General features: G+C 64.6%; 1 protein-coding gene across 1 annotated transcript; it reads right to left on the bottom strand.

The window, feature by feature from the left end:
- Nucleotides 1–67: 67 nt before the first annotated feature.
- BMP1 (bone morphogenetic protein 1) lies at nucleotides 68–22,577 on the bottom strand. The gene is made up of 20 exons (XM_074164344.1): nucleotides 22,436–22,577; nucleotides 12,766–12,879; nucleotides 12,522–12,674; nucleotides 12,295–12,412; nucleotides 11,415–11,593; nucleotides 11,170–11,275; nucleotides 10,704–10,828; nucleotides 8,991–9,106; nucleotides 8,604–8,706; nucleotides 7,967–8,083; nucleotides 7,743–7,888; nucleotides 6,489–6,684; nucleotides 6,258–6,383; nucleotides 5,960–6,120; nucleotides 5,579–5,759; nucleotides 1,864–1,989; nucleotides 1,618–1,745; nucleotides 1,293–1,506; nucleotides 928–1,178; nucleotides 68–624 (listed from the first exon to the last, which is right to left on the bottom strand). The coding sequence occupies exons 1-20, from the start codon at nucleotides 22,575–22,577 to the stop codon at nucleotides 490–492; spliced, it is 2,937 nt and encodes a 978-aa protein (XP_074020445.1). The 3' UTR covers nucleotides 68–489.
- Nucleotides 22,578–22,761: the final 184 nt, after the last annotated feature.

The raw sequence follows: 22,761 nt of genomic DNA, 5'->3' as shown, positions 1-22,761 counted from the left end.
TCGGGTGCTGTTTGCCTCCGGGGAGGCTGGGGAGGGCGGGAAGCAAAGAGGCTGGGGCTGCCCCCCTCCAAGTACAAGGGTATTTATTTTATGGGTACAAGAGAGAGACAGCACCTTTCTGTGTGTTGGGCTCTTCCCGGTTACTGGTTTTGTACATTCAGAGAGCTGCGGCCGGCTCGGCCGGGGCGAGGGAGGGGGGGGCGCAGGTCCCGTTGGGACCCCCCCAACACCGAGGAGGGTGGCATCCACCGGCAGAAGGGACGTCCCCCCCCTTGCCCTCCCCTGCCCTTGTCCCTGTGGGCACCCGAGCCCCGGGGCCCCGTTGCGAGCGTGTCTGAGTGCTGAGGTTGGCTGTGTGCTCCTCCGTGCAGTCTGTGCGGGGCAGCGCTCCCCCCTTTCCTTCCTCCCTGCCCTCCTCCTCCTCCCCTGCCTGTTGGTGGAGGATGGGGGGATGCGGGGGGGGGGAGGGGGGACCCGGACCCCCAGCCCTCATTTCCTGGTGTGCAGCGTGTCCTGGAACTTGGTGCTGGTGTAGCGAAGGTGGAAACCCTTCTTGTTGATGGTGTCGTCCGAGTGGAAGTGGATCATCACCGAATCTCCGGCCGAGTAGACCTCCTCCGGGGGCTGCAAGGGGCGGGGGGGGGGGGCGAAGTGAGGAAAGGGGGGGGTGCTGAGGACCATGGGCATCCCTGGGATGCTCACGCATGGAGCGGGGAGGCGGGGGGGGGGGGGGCAGGATTTGTGATGGGGAGGGTGAAAAATCATTGCAAGCCCACGTACAACCCCAAGTCCCCCCCCGGGGTTCACTCTGCTTGGGCTCGTCTTCACCCATCGCCTCTCCAGCCCCGCACATCTCCCCCCACACACCCCCAAACAACCCACCCCACCGCTCCCCACCCCCCCACCTCTGCCCCATCCCCAGCTCACCCCGGACCCGCAGAAGCGGCCGAGACGGGGGGCCGTCCCGTCGTAGCCGTCGAAGAGCTCCATGTAGTCGTAGCCGCAGTCGGCTTCCTCCTCGATCTCAAAGGTCTGGAAGATGAGCTCCACGCCGTAGCCCTCCTCGGCCATGATCACCCACTGGCAGTCCAACCCCCCCGGGTAGTTGTTGTCCCCGAATTGAGCGTGTGAATACAGGTCCTTGGTCTTCACCTCGGCACGGACCTGGCCCCCGCACACTTTGGGGAGAAGCCCACAGCGGGATATAGGGGTCAGGAAGGTCTACGGGCTCCCCCCCCACCCCCCACCCCGGCCCCATAACCAGGTTTTTCCCAGCTCCAGGGTGGTGGTACCTGTGGTGTGGGTGGCCTCGAAGCCCTTCTTCTGGACGGAGTTATCGGAGACGAACTTGAGGAACATCTTGTTGCCGGAGGAGACGAGGGGCTCGGGCTCTTTGGCCCCGCAGAAGCGGCCGAGGGGGGGGGCTTTGGCGTCTTTGCCATCGTAGATCTCCAGGTGGTCGTAGGCACATTCCTGCTGCGCCTCCACATCCAGCTCCGAGAAGGTCTGCGGAGGTGACACCCCAAGCTCGGTGGGGGGGAACTCCTCCCCCCCACCTCCAGGTGCTTCCCACCCCCTCTGGTGTCATCCCCCCCCCCCCCTAAATCCCATCCCTACCAGTTTGACGCGGTGCCCCGGCGTGGTGGTGATGGCCCAGGTGCACTCCTTCTTGCTGGGGTATTTATCGGGCCAGTTGGGGCTGGTGATGGTCCCCGAGATGGATGTCACCTTATGGTCGCAGCCGGCTGTGGGGACAACGAGGGTGGTCACGGGTAGAGGGGTGCTGTGGCCATCAGTGGAAGGGTTGGGGGGTCCTGCTGGGGATCGGGGAGGGGGGGAGGAATTTCTGGGGTGTGGACCCACCTTCCTTGCAGTCGTGCTTGTTGTCGTGCAGGACGAAGCCGCTGCGGCACTGGCACTCGTAGCTGCCGAAGGAGTTGAGACACTCGTGCTGGCAGCCCCCGTTGTTCTTGGAGCACTCGTCCTTGTCTGCCGGAGAGACCAGAGAGGACCCAACCGGCTGAGCCGGGTGGCACAATCCAAACCCCACATCCCGGCCACTACGGCACATCCCAACCCTGTCGGTCCCCAGCCCCACGCCGCTGCCCTCCCTCCCAGGTAGCCACCAAGGCAAGCAAGCTCCTACGGCCAGCAGCAAGCAGATTCCCTTGCCCGAGCCGGGTCCCCCACCCCGAAAGGTTGCCAGGAGATGGGTCCTCCTCTCCCTGGGGCTTCACCCACGGGCACAACCATTACCTGCTTAGGGTAAGGACGGGGAAAGGCAGAAAAACACACAGTGACAACCAAAGATGCACAAGAAAAGACCAGGACGCGGGTGTCCCCTCTTTACTCATCGATAGGGAAATGTCACAGACACGGTCAAAATCAGGGGGAGGAGTGGTGGGGGGAGAGGGAAGAGAAGAAAAAAAACCACGCCAAGGTCAGCTGGTCAATGACAAAAACAAGGAAAGGGGGGGGGAGTTGCTTAAAACAAACCAAAAAAAAAAAATTATTAAAAAAAAAAAAAAATAATTAAAAAATAAGGCCAACAACCAGTTCTGTCAAGCAAAGGGCTGCCGGGGGCCGGCGGCACGGCTCGGATCGGCTCGGCTCGGCCCCGGCGTGCTCCCCCCACGGGGCCGGGGCCGGGGTGGGGGGGCCGCGGTGTTCCTGAGAAAGATGGAGAGAGGACGGCGTTTGGCTCAGGACGGGCCCCGCGGCCGCTTCTGCAGGCGAAACTTCAGGCCGGGCGGGCGAGATTTCGGGGGCTGGAGCTGCTGCTTCTTCTCTGCAAAGAGAGAGGGAGAAAGGGGGGGGGAGCGATGGGGGAGTGGGGGGGTGGCAAGGTTTGGGGGGGGAGGGGGGGGGGGGGCGCGGTGGGGCATGCAGAGCGGCAGCCGGGGAAGCAGGCAGCGGCAGGGGACCCCCCCCGCCCCGCGCGAACCCCCTCGTGCAACTGGGTGGCGAAGAAGAGGAGGAGGAGGAAGCGGCATGGCTCTGGGAGGACGAGGAAGGGCTTTGGGGGGGGGTCTCCGGGCTGGGGGAGGCGTGGGAATGGCAGCGGGTGGGGGGGTCGGGCTGGCTGTACTTACCTCCCAGTGCCCACCGCCTGCCTGAGGACCCTATTGCTGGCGTCCCACAGCTCGCCAACTCCCCCCCTGCCCCCCCCAGCACCCCCACTTTGGGGCCGGGGTGGGATGCTCCCTCCTTGCTCCCCCTCCCCGTGGGGCGACGGTTTGGGGGTGGGTGGGTGGGAAGCCAGCAGCAAGCGGGTACCGGCCACCCGAGCATCCTTCTCCAAGCTCCTAGGGATGCAGGAGAAGAGCATCCCTCCTGGAGCCGGCAGCAGCAGCAAAAGTGTGTGTGGGGGGGTCCTGCCCCAGCGCCCCCCCCCAACCCCTAAAACCTGATGTCTCCTAGGTCTGAGAGGGGAAGCGAGGCGGAAAAAGCTCATTTTGGAGGTGGGAAGGGGCTTCGGATGGGTTGGGTAGGCTCAGAGTGGCTCCAGCACTGGGGGGAGCGTGCACGGCATCACCCCCCCCCCGCCCCTGCACCCAGAGCCTGGGGCGGGGGGGGCAAGATAAGAGCGGAGAAGAGTTGGCAGAGGAAAGAAGCCCACCGGGTGGGTGCCTTTATTCCCTATTCTTTTACTCTACCCAGCATTGCCGTGCGCTCACCGTGATCCCGGCGGGCATCCCATGGCTCCGGGCTGCTCACCCCACCCCCCCAACCCCCCCCCCCCCCCGCCTGCACCTATTAACCCTTCTACGGACCCCCCCCCTACACCCCCCTAGTGCGCCGGGGGCTCAGCGGAGAATTGGGGGGGGACATACCTGGGTGCCGAGACCGTGGCGGATTATTCCCGGGCGAACGCATCCTTAGGCGCGAGCCGACGGAGCCGGCCGCTGCCTCCCGTCGCCCCGGCCCGCGAGGAGGAGGAAGAAGAGGAGGAGGAGGAGGAAGAAGAGGATGTGGGGCCAGGTAGGTCTTCGCCAGGGGAAAACGGGCACCCGGGCGGCCATCGCACCCGGAGAGAGGGCTCCGGCGTCCGGAGCAGCGGGGAAGGAGAGCGGAGAACTCCCCCCACGGCTAAAAAGGAGCCGCAGGGGAGATGCTTTGCCCAGTTCTGGCCGGGAGCGACCCCGGGGAGGGGGTGGGGTGGGGGGGGGGACATGGACAGGACACCGGAGGAGGGACCCCGGTGTGGCCGAGTCCTCCAGCGTGGTCCTGCTGCCGGGAAAAGCCCGGAGACCTGAGCGGGGAGAGGTGGAGGAGAGGGTTTGGGTGGTGCGGGATGGTGAGAAGCCCCCCCGCCATGGGGACCACCGCGCATCCCGGTGGGAGGAGGACGATGAGGAGGAGGAGGAGGAGGAGGAGGAAGGAGGGGAGACTCACCCGGCTGCCCCGCGGTCCCGCTGCCGCTCGGCCGCTGGGCTTTCCTGAGGTCTGGCTTTGCCGGAGGGTGCCAGCTCCCGACGGCTGGGCAACCTCACTTGCCTTGGTTTTAATTAAAAAAATATAAAGCAAAGATACTCTACCCCCGTCCCCGCGGGTCTCTGCCGCTCCTGGGCTACCTCGGGGACCCCCGAGGGCTCCTGGGGACGCGGGGTCCCGCCGGAGAGGCCACGTTGTCCCCCAGAAATGGCCTCGACGGGGCCAAAAAGCAGCAGGAGGTGCCAGGCATCGGCGGTCTGGTGCTGTCGGTGGCTCGTGGCCGGGGGGGACCCTCTCTTGCACGAGGGTGCCGGGGCAGCCCCCAGCCTGGGGACCCTCCCCGAGGTGACGCTTGGCCGCGGCTGGTGGTGCCTTTCGCTGCGTGTCCCCATCCTTACCTACCCCCACCCCACCCCCTCCAAAAACCCAGCCGAAGGTGACACCATCTCCTGGTGGGGTGGCCCAGGAGAGGAGAGAGGACCACGGAACAGACCGGGATAAACAGGTAATGGCTTTTTTTTTGGGGGGGTGGGGAGGAGGGACCACTCCAGAGACCTGAGACATGGCTGGATGCTGATATTGTGTGTGTCCCCCCCACCTCGGCGTTGGCCGGGAAGCGGAGGGAGCCCGTGGCCGTGCAGCGTAGCGGGGTGCAGCAGCGCAGAAGGCAGCAGCAAAGCGAGGGGTGCAGTGCCCGGCCCACGGTGGGGCTGGGGGGGGGCCGGGGGGGGGGCACGACGACAAGCTGCTCCCCCCTGACCAACGCTGACCCCCCCCACCAGGGCTGAGCACATCCCCATCCCCACCACGTTTCCCCCTTCCCCTGTGGATGGCAGCTGGAGCCCGGCACCCCCTGGCCATTCGGGGACCTGCTGGGGAAGTAGGACCCAATTGCCCCCCCCCCCCCAAAATTGGGGTAAAGCCTCGAGAGGCAGCAAAACATGCTGCCGGAGGATTCAAGACCCCGCGGGGCAGAGGTCACCCCGCCACCGGGCTGGCACCGGGGGCTGCACCCCTGGCACGGGCAAGGCAGGCATGAGCGGCGGTTTTGGGGGGGTGCAAAGGAAGGGGGGGGCTCGGCGAGGTTGGGGAGGGGGGGGGGGGGGTGGCGAGGTCTGGCCGTGGCGGGGCCGGGCGGCTCTACCTGAGAAGAAATGGGCTTTGAAGCCCTTTTTGGAGACGGTGTTGTCGGATTTGAACTCGATCCTCATGTTGTTGTACTGGGAGGTGATGACGTCCGGCTTCTCGGCCCCGCAGAACTTGCCGTGCAGCTTGGAGTCGGCGGTCAGCCCGCTGCGCACCTCCACGAAGTCGTATTTGCAGACCTGGAAGGGGGGACGGACGGACGGACGGACGACGGGGACACACACACACACACACACACATACACACACACACACAAGGGGGGACACGGGGCTGGTGGCACGGCTGGGGCCACCCTGCCAGCCACCAGCGGCATCGGGGAGGGTTGGGGCGGGGGGACACAAAAAGGATGGCGAGGGGCTGGCTCCCCCGGCTGACTCACGTCGTTGCCCTCGGTCTCGAAGAAATCGAACTGCAGGGAGATGCGGTACTGGGTGGGGGCCACCAGTTGCCAGATGCAGTTTTTGTTGGGGGGGTACTCCTTGGGCCACCCCGGGCTGGTGATGGAGCCGTTGAGCTTGGTGAGGAACCCTCCGCAGGCGGCTGCAGGGCGGGAGGCACCCAGCGCCCGTCACATCCCCGGAGCTGGGGGTTGGGGGGGGGGGCGGTGTGGGGGCTTCCCTGGGGACCGAGGATGCTGCATGGGGCGGTTAAGGGGTGGTGGTGGGGGGGTCACTCACCCTCGCAGCGGCGTTTGTCGGAGGCCAGCTCGTAGCCGGGGTCGCAGGCGCATTTATAGCTGCCCAGGGTGTTGACGCAGCGCTGCTCGCACCCACCGTTGTTGGGACGCGAGCACTCGTCCACCTCTGGAGAGGGACAGGGTGGGGGGCTCAGTGGGCAGGTAGGGGCTACCAAACCCCTCCTCCCCCCCACTTTGGTGTCCCCCCACCTTTTCCCGGCGCTTCTCCTACCTTTGAAGAAGTTGACGGCGAAGCCAGCCTTGTTGATGGAGCCGTCGGAGACGAATTTCATCCAGAGCTTGTTGGAGGTGCTCTTGATGTCGTCGGGCTTGTCGTAGCCGCAGTAGCGCCCGATGAGGTTGCTGGTCTCGCTGTTGCCATCCCGGATCTCCAGGTAGTCGTAGGCACAGCTATCGTGCCGCTCGATCTAAGGAGGGGTGGGGGGGTGGAAATGTTAGCAAGGCTAACAGGGGGGTGTGCAAGGTGACAAGCAAGGTGACAGGGGGGGTGTCAACCCTGTCCCCAGCATCTCCAAACCATAGAATCATGGAATCGTTCAGGTTGGAAGGGGCTTTCCAGATCGTCCAGTCCAACCATCAACCCAGCGCTGCCCAAACCACCATGTCCCTCAGCACCACGTCTGCCAGGCTTTGAAATCCCTCCAGGGATGGCGACTCCACCACTGCCCTGGGAAGCCTCTTCCAAGGCTTGACAACCCTTTCCGTGAAGGAATTTTCCCCAATATCCATCCTAAACCTCCCCTGGCACAACTTGAGGCTGTTTCCTCTTGTCCCATCGCCTGTTCCTTGGGAGAAAAGACCGACCCCCCCCAGCTACCCCCTCCTTTCAGGGAGTTGGAGAGAGCGAGGAGGTCTCCCCTCAGTCTCCTCTTCTCTAGGCTGAACATCCCCAGCTCCATCAGCTTCTCCTCAGAAGTTCTCCAGAGCCTTCTCCTTGTTCTCCAGACCCCTCACCAGCTCCGTTGCCCTTCTCTGGACACGCTCCAGCCCCTCAATGTCTTTCCTGTTGTGAGGGGCCCAAAACTGGACACTATTCAAGGTAGGGGCTCACCAGTGCCCAGTCCAGGGGGACCATCACTGCCCCAGTTCTGCTGGCCACACTGTTCCTGATACAGGCCAGGATGCTGGTGGCCTCCTTGGCTACCTGGGCACACTGCTGGCTTGTATTCAGCATCCCAAACTGGGATGCCCAGATGCTGGGCTTAGGGGCACCCCAACACCCCCAGGTCCTTTAAACCCTGCCTGTCCCTTTCTTTCTGCCCACATTCCCAGACCCACAGCCAAGGGAGCCGGTCTGCTGCGTGGGGAAACTGAGGCACAGAGGTGGTGGGGAGGGATGTGGGTACCAGGCAGCCCCACTGCAGCCCCAAGCCCCTCCCGTGGGGTGCAGGGTGTGTTGGGGAGATGCTGCTGGGGAGATTCCCCCCCAGGGAATAGGGGGGGACTGGTGAGGACGCTCACCTACCTCAAAGGACTGGAAGGTCAAGCCCACGTGGAAGCCCTCGGAGACAGTGATTTTCCAGACGCACACCTTGCTGGGCCGGTAGTCATCGGGGTAATTGGGCGACTGGATGTGCCCGTTGTCCTTCTTCACGTCCCCTCCGCAGATGGCTGGAAGGGAGAAGAAGCCGTCTGAGTGCCCCCCCGGCCCCACCACCAGCCCCATAACCCCCCCTCGCCCACCCCTACCTTCATAGACAGCGAAGAAGCCTTTGCCCACCCAGTTGCTGCTGCTCCGAAACTCAACCCAGAGGCGGCTGTCGGTGGAGATGATGGGCTCGGGCAGCTTGTTCCCGCAGAACCTGCCTGGGGATGAAGACGTGCTGGGCTACCGCCGGCCAGGCACCCTCCTCTTCCTCGCCACCACCTCCCAGTCCTCCACCAGTGCCCCCCCCGCCCCCGCCACCTGCATCCTAAAGGGAAAGCGCTGCTTCATCCACCCACCCCCCCATCCCACCTCTCCCCTCCGGCTTTTCCGGCTGTTTCACAGAAACTGATTATTTCGGAGTGAGGGGGCAACTTGGGGAACACCCAGTTTGTGGGGATGGGGCCGAGACGCTGGCATCTCCCCGGGGAGGGATGCGCTGGGTGGGTCAACCGGACTGGTTTCACTGGTGTGGGCCAGCAAACTGGGAGCCCCGTTCACCGCAATAACCCCTCTGGGGCCACCCCCCCTCCCCAAGAAGGGCACGTGGTGGTCAGGCAGGGATACAGGCAGAGGGGAGCCCTGCTGTCTGCACCAAGAACACCCCAATTTGGGGGGCAGGAGGGCAGTGGGCGGGCAGCGGTGCCGGCCGGCCAGGCTAAGAGCTCCCGGTTTGGTTACCTCGCAGCGTGGCCTTTCTCCAGAACCCGTCTCTCACCTCCACGTAGTCGTACCAGCACAGCCGGCTTCGGTAGAGGTCCAGGGTGGTGAAGTTCAGGATGATCTAAGGTTAAAAAAAAAAACAAACATGGGGTCAGCCCCCCCCCAACTGGTGCCCTATGGGGTGTCTTGTCTGCTGGAGCGTGATGCTCGGCTGTGCCGGGTGCCAGTGGTCCAGGTGGTACCCAGACCCGCTCCGTGGTGATGCCCGGCAGCATCCCGAACCGCATCGGGGGGATGCTGGGGTTGGGGGTACCCCAAAAAAAGGGGGAGAAGATGGGGCAAGGAGGGGGAGAGGAGGGCTGGGAGGAGGTGGGGTGCCTTGGGTGCTGTGCCGGTGGCTGGTACCTTCTCTCCGGGGGTGACGGAGATCCTCCAGACGCAGTGCATGTGGGCAGAGTATCCGTTGGGGAACTCAGGGGAGGAGAAGTTGCCCTGGCTGTCCTGGAGTGTCTCCCCACAGGCTGCGAAGGGAAAAAAGTGGGGGTCAGACCCCCGGGAAGCCCCCCAGCAGTGGGATGGGGCGGCATTGGCTCCCCTGCACCTTTTTACCACCCAAATTCCCAGCCCTGAGGGCAACTCTGTAAAAAAAAAACAACCTGCATCACCAAAAAGCCCCAAACCTCCCCAGAACGGCTGGCAATGCTCCTGGCACCCCCTCACAAGCACCGTGCCCCACTCCTGGCCACCAAGCCCCATGGCTATGAGCCATCCTGTTGCCTCCCCCTCCTCCCCCTCCAGTGCCCGAGGCTCGGCTCGTTGCCCGGGCTCCGGGGCAGGTTTACGCGGCCACCGCTGGCCCTGGCCCAGCGTTGCCATCTGGAAGCCACATGATGCTGTGGCTGCGGCACACGGCGTTTCGCTCCGGTTGTCCTGGGGCCAAGGCGGCCGCCCCCCCACCTCCCCGCTCATGGCGGGGGGGGCATGAGATGAAAGGTGAAACGTTAAAAAAAAGGCAGCTCAAAACCTGGGCTCGGTGCCTTTTTTCCCCTCCTTGCTTTACAGTGGAAACAAAGGAGGGAAAAGCCAGGCTGCAGAGGGGCTCTGGTTTTGGGTCTTTTTTTTTCCACACACCCCCCCCCTGCCCCTCCAAATTAATCACTTTTCCTGCTTGTGCTCGCAGCCCCCGGACGCGGCACGGCTGGCTGCCGGAGCCCCTCACAAAGACGTCCCTCTTCCAGGCTGCTAATTAGTCGCTGGAATTAAGCGGGAGCCAAACTCCTTGCAGATGTTGGCAGTACAGCCCCGGAGCATGTGCCTGCAGCCAGGGGGGGGGACGGACACACGACTCATGCCAGCCTCCCCGATGCCCGAAGCAGTGTCAATGCTTGTGGGCCACGGTCTTCAGTGCCATTCGAGGTGACAACACGTGTGACGGTGACGCCGAGCATCCCTGGCTCTGCGGGGGTCCCGGGGAGGACCCTGGTCTTGTGGTGGGGACCACGTTGTCCTATCCTGCTGGTAACAGCCCTGCGTAACGCCCGGCCTCATCCAAAACCCTCTCGCTGTTGGTGTGGGATGGAGGATGCTCTTGGAGGACGGTCTCCGAGGATGATGTTTCGCTCTCGGAGGATGCTCTGCTCTCGGAGGATGCTCTCAGGGGACGCTCTGCTCTGGAAGATGTTCCTGGAGGATGCTCTTGGGGGATGCTCCTGGGGGATGCTCTTGGAAGACGCTCTTGGGGGATGCTCTTTTCTCAGAGGAGTGGGAGGAGAGGGCAGCTGAGGATGCCCTTGCTCACATCAGGCAGAGCCCCGTGGCTCACCAAGGTCTTGCATTTAACTTCTGCTCACAACCCCCCCCAGAAAAGCACTGTGGACGGAGAAGGCAACTTGTGTGCTCCTTGCGGGAGGAGGGGGGGGTCTGGTGGTGAGGAGGACCCCCCAAAAAAGCATTTTTTCCACTGGAAACAGGGGATCCAGCCAGGGTGATGCTTCCTTTGTCAAGTCTTGGGGTGACCGCACAGCCGTTCCCCCGCAGATACGGCCCCGTGCAGGCTCCAGCCCCCCGGCAGTGACATGTCACCCCGGAGCTCGGCAGAGCCGTCCCGGTGGCACTCACCCGGGCAGCGGTAGAGCTTGCGGGCCTGGGCGATGTCCCCTTTGCTCAGACGTGTCCGCTGGCCGATGGCGGGCCGGACCCCGTTGACATCATACTTGGGCAGGATGGTGTCGAGGAAGATGCCCCTGGGGCGAGAGGAGGAAGAGGTTGAGCAGCGGCTGGAAAGCACCGGGTCTGCGGAAAGGATGCTAAAAACAGCTTGGCTAATTAGAGACTGTGGGCCGGTGAGTCAGCGGGGACGTGTCCCCGACAGAGGTGACCGCGGGGACAGCACCGTCCCTGCCCTGGACAGGGATGCTGTGGGGCTTCATCCTGCCCCGGTGTGCTGTGGCATGGCACCAAGTGGAATTAACCCCGTGCTGCTTAACCTGCCACTGTCCTCTGGGGCTGGGGACCCTGTGCTACGGCCCCCAGGGCTGCGGGGAGGATGGGGACACGCGGATGAGCCCCCCCCGGGGGTGCATACCTGGAGAAGGTGTTCCTGGCGTAGTGCATGATGCTGTCGAAATCGTAGGTCTCGCCCAGCGACTCCACCTCCTCCGGCTCCATCTTCAAGAAGTTGTACTCCTGCCCTGCGGAGGGAGGTGGGGTGGGGACACCATCATCAGTGGGAGACCCCATTTTTTTTGGCCGCCCCCCACGGCAGGAAGAAAAAGGAGGAAGAGGAGAAAGAGGAGGAGGAAGAGGAGGAGGATGGAGGCTGCTCCCTACCTGGCTGGATGTTCTCCCGGATGATGGAGACGTGGTCATCCCGGTCGGGGCGTGTGTGCTCGTGCCAAAACCCGATGACGTGGCCCAGCTCGTGCACCACGATGCCAAATTTGTCACAGTTTTTGCCGATGGAGATGGCCTGGGGTCCCCCTCCCCGGCGGCCCACGTAGGAACAGCACCTGGCAGGGGGGGAAAGGCGGGTGGCACTGGCTGAGCCCCAGCTCTCTGAGGGTGGGAGGGGGGATGCCCCTGCAGTGTGGGCATCCCAGTACTTCCATGAGTCAGGCTGGGAGCACCAGCACTGCTGGGAGGGGGGGCTGAGAGAGTTAGGGGGGTTCAGCCTGGAGAAGAGAAGGCTCCGGGGAGACCTCGGAGCCCCTTCCAGTCCCTCAAGGGGCTCCAGGAAAGCTGGGGAGGGACTCTGGATGAGGGAGGGGAGCCCTAGGAGGAGGGGGAAGGGTTTGACACTGAAAGAGGGGAGATGGAGCTGAGATGTGGGGAAGAAGTTCTCTGCTGTGAGGGTGGTGAGAGCCTGGCCCAGGTTGCCCTGAGAAGCTGTGGCTGCCCCATCCCTGGAGGGGTTCAAGGCCAGGTTGGAGGGGGCTTGGAGCAACCTGGTGTGGTGGGAGGTGTCCCTGCCCAGGGCAGGGGGTGGGACGGGATGGTCTTTAAGGTCCCTTCCAATCCCAAACCATTCCATGAAAACCCAGAGGGTCCGGGCCATCCCCTTGGCACCAGGCACACGCCAGTGTGGGCATCTCAGTCCCAAGGCACATCAGCCGAGCATCCCCCGAGCTGCCACGCTCTTTTTTTACAGTTCAAGAGCCAAGGTGGTCCCGGGGCGTGCCTGGGACCCCCCCCCCCCCCCACCTCGACCTACCCGCATGGGCGGTAGGTGAAGACGATGTAGCTGTCCTCGTCATTGCGCTCCAGGAAGGTGACGCAGGTGTGTTTCTCCCAGTGCCGCATCGCCTGCCGGAAGATGGCTCGCTGGCTGCCTGCGGGAGGGGGGCGGCGGGGGGGGGGCCGTCAGCCCGGTATGGGGAAACCGAGGCACGCTGGGGACGGAGCATCTCACCCCCTTGCCCCCGGCTCGCCTGCACTCACCGCTGAAGTTGCCACTGATCACGTAAGGGATGACCCCGTCCGGCCACACTCGCTCCGGCCGGGACGTGGCAGCCCGGCGGCTCCGTGCCCGTTGCCGGCCACGGTTGTGGGGTTGGTGGCCCGGCCGCGGGCTGGTGTTGGTGGCGTTGGTGTCTGCGGGGATAGTGTGTGGAGGGGTGGGGTGGTGAGAACGGGCAGCCCCCTGGGATGGAGGTGGTTGGGAGGGTTGGGATGATGGTGGTACCTGAGGAGTTGGTGGCCAAGCGTGTGATGGTGTGGCGTGTCAGGTCCACCACCCGGTCTACCTGGAAGAGCTTCAGGTCCTCCTCGTCCAGGGCAATGTCTCCCAGGAAGGCAGCTGAGGGGGGGGGGAAAGGAGAAGGTGTGAGCCCCCCATGCCTATGCCAGGGGACCCCAAACTCCATTGGACCCCCATGGGGCTCTCCCCCGCCCCTGGATGCGGCCAGTGCCAGGGTTTGTGGGCACTGGGGACCAACGGGTGGTCCCAGGCATCCCCTGCCCTCACCAGCTCCTGGGGAAGGGCAGGAGAATGGCAGCGGTGGGGAGCAGGGGGGGGTTGGACCCTAAACCCATCAGATCCCCCTGGGGCTCCCCCCAGCCCCTGGATGTGGCCAGCACAGGGTGGAACTGGGTTTCACATTGGGTTTGTGGGCACCGGGGACCAACGGGTGATCCTGGGCAGCCCCTGCCCTCGCCAGCCCCTGGGGAAGGGCAGGGGAATGGCAGTGGTGGAGACTGGGGGGGGACTGGACCCCAAACCCCATCAGACCCCCATGGGGCTCCCCCCAGCAAACCCATCAGATGCCCATGGGGCTCTCCCCAGCCTCTGGATGTGGCCAGCACAGGGTGGAACTGGGTTTCACACTGGGTTTGTGGGCACTGGGGACCAACGGGTGATCCTGGGCATCCCCTGCCCTCACCAGCCCCTGGGGAAGGGGTGAGGACCAGGGGGGCTGGTCCCCAAACCCCATTGGGGCCCCCACGGGACTCTCCCCAGCCCCTCCGCACCTGGCAAGCCCCTGAAGAGGAAGGCGAGCCCTTCCTCCTCCTCCTCCTCCTCCCTCTTTCCTTCAACCGGGGGCCTGGGCGGGGGGGGGGGGGGGAAGGGAGTGCGGTGCTGGCCGGGTCCCCCCCCCCTGCTCCCCAGCCCCGTCGCTGTGTCAGCTCTCCCGGCAGCTGGAGCCAGCCCCGCGCTGACATCTGGTTCGCATAAACCCTGGTCCATCACTCGTGTGTGTGTGTGTGTGTGTGTGTGTGTGTTAGGGTTGCTGTTATTATTTGTGTTGCAAAACCTGCTTTCTTTCCACTTTGCAAAACCCCAAGGCTGGGCTCGGGACCCCCTTCGTGCCTGCGTCCTGTCCGTGTGTCCCCCCCGCCCTGCTCCCAGCCCCGTGAGAGCTCTGACAGCCCCCCGGGATGCTCCGACAACAGCCCCGGGATGCTCCGAAAATGACCTCCGAGTCATCTGCCACCGCCAAGCGAAGCCATATGGCCCGGGAAGCTCCCGCTGCGCCCAGCGCCCCCAGGAACGGAGCCGGCCGAGGGGTGTCCGTCTGTCCATCCGTCTGCCGGGGCCACAACCTTCCCCCCCCCCCCCCCTAACCCCAAGCATCTCTCTGCTGCAGCTCCTGCGGGGCTTGGGGGGGGTGTGCGCAGGGATGCTTCAGCATCACGGGGCCGGAGGACATAACCCTGCAGAGCCCTTCCTCCTCCTCCTCTTCATCCTGCCCTTCTCTCCCGCTCACCACGGCCTCACCGTGAGTCAGGGCTGCAGGACGCGGCTCCCGGCTTCGGCATTTGGCCGGCACCGAGCCCCGGGGACCCGGCTTCTGCGGAAACGCCGGCGAGGGCTGGCTGAGGTCATGCCGTCCCGCCACGCCAGCGCCGGCACCGAGGCTCGGGATGCGGCCAGCGCCGGGTGGAGCTGGGGCTTCACACCAGGGTTTGTGGGCCACCGGGGGCCACCGGGTGGTCCCGGGCACCCCCTGCCCTCGCCAGCCCCTGGGGAAGGGCAGGGGGACGGTGGCGGTGGGGAGCAGGATGGGGGGCTGGAGCAGCTGAGGGGAGCGGCGCCAAGTTCGCGCTCCAAGCAATTAGCGAGTGGATCCCCAAAGAGCCACTAATTACGAAAGCAAGGCGGGACAACGAGGATAACCCTGATGAGTCCAAAAAACAACCCGGCGCGGGGCGAGAGGATCAGCCCGGGCACCCCGGCTCGGCCGGACCTCATGCCTTCCTATGGCACCCAGCCCAAACCGCGGCGTTGGGACGGTTTGGGCTGAAAGAGCCACGTTTTGGGTCTGTCCCCTCCACCGGGGTGGAGAGCAGACCTGCGGCAAAGCCAAAGGAAGAGCAAACAAGCTGGGGCCGGCACCTCCCCTGGCACGGCCAGGCTACAATTTGAGGGCAGAGCGGAGGCAGGAGCTGGTCCCCCCCCCTCTCTTTCCCCCCCCCCCTCCTGGTTTCCCCGCACCCTCCCCGGGGCCGGGAGAGAGACGTGTCCGAACGGGCAGCGCTGGGGGGAGGACCAGGGAGAGAAGGACGAGCATCCCGTGCCAAGAGCTGCACGGAAAGACAAGGGAAAGTAAAGCTCGCTTACAGCCCCAGCAAGCGCCGGCGGAGCCAAGTGATATAGAAACCATATGTGAGGGATTTGGGAGACGTGAGAGAGCCGGGCAGGCGAGCGCGGGGACGTGGGGCTGCTTTTCCCAGCTCTGCTCCCCACCCCACCCCCCCCACCCCAAAAAAAAAGAAGAAATTTTCCCCAGCCTTTGGCGAGGGGAAAGGCAGGTCTGGCTGCTCCCCTGAGAAGAGGTGAGAGCCGTGGAGGGGGTGGTTGAGGGGGTGGTTGAGGGGGTGTCCCGGCAGCCGTCCCTGTAAGGACACGTTGGGGACAAGCCCAAAACCTTGGATTGAGAAACTTCCACGTTGGTTTGGGCTCTGGCTGCGTCCTCCTCCCACTCCCTCCCCCTGTACCCTGGCCCCGGTGACACACGGGGTGGTTTGGGGGGGTGTGTGTGTGGGGGGGTGTGTGTGTGTGTGTGTGTCTTTGCTCACCAAAATCCTCCCCCCACCCCCAGACACTTAACCTCCCCAATGGGCTTCGTTGGAGATGCTGCCAACCCTGCTGCCACTTGTCCCTCCCAGGTTGATGCCACAGCAGCTCGCCAAGGGAGCATCCTCCTCCCAAGGTTGGGGGGGGGGGGGGGGATGGGACACGACCCCTGAAAGTGAAGGGGTCCCCCTGCAAATGGGGGGCGAAGGTGTTGGGGGAGGGAAAGGGCGGGGGGGGCAGGAGAGATCCCAGCAGTGCTGCCCTCTGCTCGCCCTAGTACTGGCCGTGGTGGCTCTGGGGACAAGGTCTGAGCTGCGGTGGTGCCAACGGGGAGGATGCGGTGCCAGGGGGGAGGATACGGTGCCAAGGGGGGGAGGATACGGTGCCAAGGGCAGGTATCAGCCACGGGGACACGATGGCTCCATCCCCATCAGCCAGAGAGAAACAGGGACGGGAGCTCGGGAGAGAGGGAGCATCCCGGCTCCGGCCACGCACATCCCTCCCATCACCCTGAAAACAACCAGCTGTTCTGGGACCTGCCGGCGAGGCTCCCACCGAGCTCTTCCTCACCCTGAAGAGCCAGGAGATAACTCAGCCCTCTGTGGTTGGTTGACATTTTTTTTTTTTTTTTTTTTTTTTTTTTTTTTTCGTTTTGCGTGATGTGTTTTCTTTCGGGTTCTTGGAACGGTGACGTAACCCCCAGGGCCTGAAGCTTTAGACAAACAAGGTTTTTCGTTGGGACCCGGGCCAACCCCTGCAGCACCCCATCCCCGTGCTAGAGGCATCTCCTGCCCGTGCACGGCTCGGTGGCCGTCCCTCTGTCCCCCTTGCCGTGGCACGCTAGGGATGCAGGAGCCGCTCAGCATCCTTTATCCCCCTGGGCGAGTCAAGCAGCGGAGAGGGGTACCCTGACCTCTCCAGCATCCCTGGGATTTTGGGAGGAGCCTGACCTCGGTCTCCACCAAGGTTGGGAACCCTGTTGCATGGGGGAAAAAAAAAAAAAAAAGGAAAAATAGGCGGTGGGGAAGAGGCCGGGGGCGCGAACGCGATGTTCTGGTGAGCAGGGAAAAGCAAACAGAGCGGCGGGGGAAGCCTTGGCAGGGGAGGGCGGCAGATAAACAGGACGGGATCATGTTCCAGGTCAGTCTAGGGCAAACGAGCCTCCCTGCCTGGCGAGGGGTGGGAAGGACCCTTGGCCCCGCGCGGCTCCCACCGGTCCTCAAAGCGGCACCGGGCAGGATGGGCTCCGGCAAGACGGGCAGCATCCCTTGCCCAGCCTTCTCTCTCCGGCCCAGCCACCACGAGTCCTCGTGCGATGCCGAGCCGTGAGCATCGCTCCCGGTGCGAGGCAGGGACAGAGGGAAGGGTTTGGGGTGTGGGAGGAGGAAGGGACCGAGCCACTCTGACCCAGCCAAGGACGAAGGCGTCACCGGGGAGGGATGGAGAGCGGTTTCAGAGATGCATCCCGAGCTGCCGGGTCGTAAAAGCCACGGAGTCACCGGAGCAGCGTCCCGCTGGCTCGGCAGAGCCGTTAAATATGTGAGGAATGCTCCTCGCGCCGCCCCTCGCCCCCGCACGCCGGCCCAGCTGCACCCCACGGCGAGCTCTGCTCACTGGCCAAACACGCCAGGGTCACGACCAGAGGAGGGGGCACCCCGTTTGGCCAGTCTTTCCCCCCCCCGCAAATTCTCGGGGGTCTGCCCTGCCCGGAGGGACCGGGGGAGGAGGCGTGGGTGCAAAGGCGGAGGGATGCAGAGCATCCCAGGGGCCGTCGGGGTGGGGGGAGCAGCTCCCCGCCGGGGTCCCCGCAGCCGGTGGCCCCGCAGAGACCCCAGGGACAGTGGGGACAGGATGGAGACACGGAGCGGAGGCGAGGTGGGCCCTCTCCTCTCCCCCCCTCCGCCGAGCGGCGCAGCCCCTCTCCCGGTGCCCCTCGCCGGCAGCCGGAGGGAGAGAGGGAGCAGCCAGGCTGTAAATGCCGGGGCGAGGAATATTTGCTTTCCCAGAGCACCTTCCGAGCGGCGCAGGAGGCACAAAGCAGGAATTCAGCCTCGGCAGCCAGGCTGGGAGCCAGGCCAGAGCATGGCCCTGCCGCAACCAGTGGGGAAACTGAGGCACGGGGGGGACGGAGCCGGTCAGCACCCAAGGGGACCCCCCCCAAGAGCCAGTCCTGCCACGCAGCCACTCTGCCATGGGTCAGTGTCCCCCTCCCAGGCAGCCAGAACCCCCTGCCTGTTGTCTCCTCGCCGGAGCATCCTTGTCCCAGCTGGTGCCTGTGCGAGAACCGGGGCTGTGCCAGCACCAGGCACCCTCCTGCCGACATCCCTGCCCTCCTCTCCCCGGGGCGCGGGCAGAAAGCAGGATCCAGGCTCTCAGGGAAGGCAGAGATGCTAAAACACAGTGTCCAAGGCGGAGGAATGATCCCTTTCCCCAATTCCCCTCCCGTCTCTCCCCGTGCATCCCTCCGCGGCGCAAGGAGCATCCCGCTCAGAGGCAGCACCCGTCTCCTGGGCATCCGTGGCCAATTCCCTTTCTCCCCAGCCCTGGGCATCAGGGTGAGGGCTCCGAGCCCTTTGCCCACCCCATGCCGGGTGATGCTGTAGCATGAAATACTCAGCGTGGAGCCTGGCCTCTAATAAACACAGCCCCCGGCAGCAAAACGGCTTCCAGCTAACGAACATCCGGGGGCAGGACAGGAGCAGGAGGGACGGTTTGATCACTCCAGGGGAGGATTTTCCTTCTGCTCCTCTTCCGTGACAGCAACCGGAGGAAAAAGCCTCCTCCGGGGCTTGGCGTGGAGGATGCCAGACCAAAGGCATCGGCAGAGCCCTCCCCTCCCTGGGGAAGGAGCGGGGGGAGCGTTGTGGTGTGTAGGGGGGGAACAGGGACTCTCCCTGCCTCCCCAAAGCCAGGTCACCGAGGAAAACACAGCCCGGAGCCAGCGGCACCGGTCACTTGTGAAAGGGAGAGCTGCTGGAAAGGAAAATATTTGCAAACCGCTCTGCCAAGGGGACCCGGGGAGGCGGGGGGCGGATTGTTGTCACATTCCCCTGCGAGGAGGGGAACCCAGAGGCAGCGGGGACCGGAGCCCATCGGGGACCGGAGCCCATCGGGGAGAGGAATGCGCCCCGACACCCAGCTCAGCACACGTGGGGGTAACCCCCAGCTCCTGGCACACTGTCCCCGTCACTGTCCCTGTGCCTGTCCCTGCCGCTCGGCACTGGCTCTGCCAAGGGCCACCAGCTCCCAAAGGGCTCCCAGACCTGGGTGCATTTGCCCCAGGGTTCTGGCTGCAAACATATCCCCCCCCCCCCGGCCCCTTCTGCTTTTATTGCTCAATCCTCTCCCCACCAGCCCTCCCCAGGCACCGATTAACTCCTTCCAAAGTTTGCTCCCGGCTCCCGGGCCGGGCTGCTGAATCCTCCTGCAGCTCCAGAGAAGGGAGGGGGGTGGATTTTCTCATCGCCTTTTGCACGTGTATGGAGCAGGGTTTGCCATGCCAAAGACACTCCCCCCCCCGGGGGACAGAGGTGACCCGCAGCCCTCCTTTGGCCAGGTTATAAGTGGGATACTCGCTCTCTGCAGCTTAATGGGATGCAGTGGGATGCAGCGGGATGCCTCTTTCCCTCCCTGCCACGATGCCGGAGACCTCCACCAAACCCCAGCAAACCTGCAGGCAACCAGGAGGGCACGTTCTCACCCAGAAAACACACACACAACCCCCCCCCGGGCCAAAGCCAAGATGAAAAATTTGGGGAAAACCACCCGTGAGCCATCCTCCCTCCTTTCCCCGTATCCCTCCCGGCTGCTTTGTTCTCCCGGGGTCCGGCCGTGGCTCCCAGAGGCCGCCCCATCCCATGTGTTTCCCAGCCCCGGGCAGGGAAAGCGGATAAAGCCTCAGGAAATGCTGTTGTGTCCGTCCCCCCCCCTCAGCCCCCTCACCACGACCCCGCCGGCGTGAATCAGCAGCCGGAGGGTTTCCCAGGAGCCGGGAAGGGAAGGTTGAGCGACGGCAGGCGGGCGGGCGTGTGAAACCCCTCCATCCCCCCCAAAAAGGCCCTCACCATCGCACCCCCGGCCCCCGCCGGAGCCCGCCGCCGCGCCGAGAACGGGTGATTACACAAAGATAAAGCAGATCCCGGGATCGGCCTGAGATTTCCAAGGTCTCTCTGCCTTTCCCCAAGCCCCGAACCGCAGGCCTCCCGCCGGCCCCGGCTCGGCGGGTGAATTTTTTTTACCCGGCATGAATAAGTGACATATAACGGCTGGAAAATATTTTCGGGCAGCTTGACAAGTGTGACTGCAACCAGTAGCCTCCGCTGGCTACGCCTGGAAAGTGTAATCTAGGTGAAACCCAGGCAGCCGGAGCCAGAGCGCTCCAGGCACAGCTGGGAAGCTCGGATACCCGGGGAGAAGGTGGGGGGGCTTGGACCCCCCAGCCCCATCCATCCACCCTCTGCCCACGGCTCTGCCATCACCCTGCGGGGGGGAGATGCTGAGATCCCCCCATGGAGAGGACGGGAGAGCGGATTCCCCCCCAAGCACCCACTCCCGGAGGGGGGGGGGGGGGGGCTGTGTGAGCACACCCCCATGTCCCCCTCCCCACGAGCGGGGAGAGCAGGGCGACAGAAGCAGGAGCCCCCCCCCCCCCAATTTAACCAGACGCCCCAAAATGTGGTCATAGAGCCTCCTCACACAGGGAGTGAGGCCGGCTGCATCTCTCCCCAGGCGCTGGTGTTGGGGGGGGGAGCACCCAGGGGGTCCCACCTCCCGTAGCCAAATTGCTCCGCGACTCCCCCCCCCCCCCCGCCCCTCCCCTGGGTCCCCGAGAGCAAACCCTGGGAGCGGGGACACGTTTGGTTAGAGCTGGCGTGGGCTCTGCAAACACAGAGAGCCCCGGCCGAGCTGCTTCCCTGGCGCGGAGGGGGGGGGTGGGGGTGGGGGGGGAGCGGTGAGAGCGATGCCGGTTGTTTTTCCCGGCCGGAGACACGTCCAGGATCCGACCCGACGGCTGCCCTCCTCAAGGCTGGGCACCGAGACCTGGATATCCTGCTGGCCGGGCAAAGGGAAACCGAGGCCACGGACTAATTCCTGCCCCGGGGGCTGGTCCAAGGGCCGGATCTCCCAGCGGTCCCGTTTTTGGCATCCTTGGAAAAGACGGGGCGGCACGGGCGGCTTCTTCCCCTGCCACGGCGGGGATGGCCCGCTGGCATCGGCGCGGATGGGTGGCATCACCGGGGTGGCCGGCCAGCCACCGGCACCCGTCCTTGCCCGGGCGGGCGGCCTCAGGATACCTCTGGCATGAGTTGTGCCGAAGGAACCCAAATTCCTCGGGAGCCGCGGTGGCGGCGAGGCCTCGGCACTCAGCTGTTTCCGGGGGACACACACACACACACACACGACTCGTTGCCCCCAAACACAAACAAACCCCCACTATGGGTCAGGGGGATACCTTGTCGGGGGGGGGAAAGTGGGGGTCTCCGGCCACCAAGCAGCCACCCGCTGCTGGATCTCCCCATCCCGGACCCACAGAGCCTAACCTGGGGGGGGGGAGGTAAATCCCCGGCTCGTGCGGTGCGTGGCAGGGCCTGGTGTCTCCCCCCCCTCCCCGCACCCGGGCCCCCAGGGAAGCTGCTGTAATTAAATTAGTCACATAAGGATCTCGTAAAGGCAGGCGGGGAAGTTGGGGGGGGGGGGGGGGGAGAAGCAACCGCCTCACCAGCCCCGGGAGGCGATGGGGGGGGCGTGCGGAAGCGGGGTGAGGTGGGGGTTCTGGGCCACTGGCAAAGCCATCCCTAATTAGTTGGGCTCGTTAGTGGGTGAAGCTCTGGATGCAGCGGGAGCGGAGCGGAGGCTCCAGCCGGCTCTGCCCGGACAGTTTTGCAAGCTTTGCTGTTTCAGGCCGGGAGGGCAGGAAGGGAAGGATTTTTTGGCCAGAAAAAGCCCTCATGTAGACAAGAGTTATATCAACAGCCGCCTTCCAGTGCAGACAATGCCATTAAAGAGAAACGTGATCCTCCAGCCGGACCCAAGCCCCCCCCCCCCCCCCCCAGCTCCACGTTCAGCTTCGGTTGTCCCTCCCGTGCCTCAGTTTCCCCAACCCCCCCCGCCAAAAAATATCCTTCCATCTCCTTTATCTCGCTTTGGGAGACAGGGACTGTTGTGTGTCCCGTCGTCCCCCCCAACACCCAGCCTGCTCCCAACTTTTCCAAAATCCAAATAATATCTCAGGAAGCCCCTGAGCCAGCAGAGTGGAACCCCGGCCCAGGGCAAACAAACACACACACACCCCCCCCCGGGCTGAGCACCCCCCCGGGACGCTGCATCTCCGCCGGTGCCGGGGGAAAGAGCTTTCTCTGGCTGCGTTTTGGGACAGCAGGAGAAAGCCAAGGGGCAGGGAGCGTGGGGTGGGATGGGGGGGGGGGGGTGTGGGGGGGTGGCAGGGGGTGGGGGCTGCCCACCGCCTTTGACAGCTGCCGGTGCGGCCAAGGTTGGGGAGAGAAAGCGGGGCGCCTGGCCAGCCCCCCCCCCCCCCCATTCCCCCCCCACCTCCGCTGCTTCCCACCCTAAGTACAACCAGATGCTCCCCGGCCGCTGCCCCCCCCCCCCCCATCCCGTCCCGTCCCGTCCCGTCACCCCCCCCCCAGCCTTGGGCAGCGGGGAGCCCCGCGGGACGGGCGAGCCAAGTTTCCCCGTGCAAAGCTCCGAAGTGCGGGACACACTCACACTTACTCACACTCACACTCACACACACACTCACACTCACACCCCCCCCTCGCTCTCCCCTTTGTCTGCCCGCCCGGCCGCCCCCCGGCGCTCATTCCCCCCCAGCTCCTACCGGCTTTGCAGGGGTCCTTGTAGTCCAGGGGCTCCTCGTCCTCCTCCTCCTCTTCCTCCAGCACGTAGGAGTAGTCGGGGAAGTGCATGGCCCGGGCCAGGAGCAGGCAGAGGAGCAGCCCGCAGGTCCGCAGCCCGGCCATGGCTCCGCGGGCAGCGGGCGGGCAGGGGAGGCGGGCGGCTATTTTTTTTTTTTTTTTTTTTTATGTGTGTGTGTGTTTTTTTTTTTTTCCTCTCTTCCCCTCTTTCCTTCCCTTCTTCGCTTCTTTTTTTTTTTTTTTTTCCCCTCCTCTCTCTCTCTCTCTTTTTTTTTTTTTTTTTTTTTTT

This window comes from Numenius arquata, chromosome 26 (genome assembly GCF_964106895.1).
Source record: "Numenius arquata chromosome 26, bNumArq3.hap1.1, whole genome shotgun sequence".
NCBI classification, from domain to species: Eukaryota; Metazoa; Chordata; class Aves; order Charadriiformes; family Scolopacidae; genus Numenius; species Numenius arquata.
Note: the sequence above shows the minus strand (reverse complement) of the source record. Positions and strands in the feature narration are given on the sequence as shown.

Coding starts and splice junctions, on each gene's coding strand:
- BMP1 (XM_074164344.1), bottom strand. CDS start 22,577: ATGGCCGGGCTGCGGACCTGCGGGCTGCTCCTCTGCCTGCTCCTGGCC. Junction 6,685..7,742: donor TGACCTTCCAGTCCTTTGAG/GTAGGTGAGCGT, acceptor ACCCCTCCTTAG/ATCGAGCGGCACGATAGCTG. Junction 5,760..5,959: donor TCGAGACCGAGGGCAACGAC/GTGAGTCAGCCG, acceptor CCCCCCTTCCAG/GTCTGCAAATACGACTTCGT.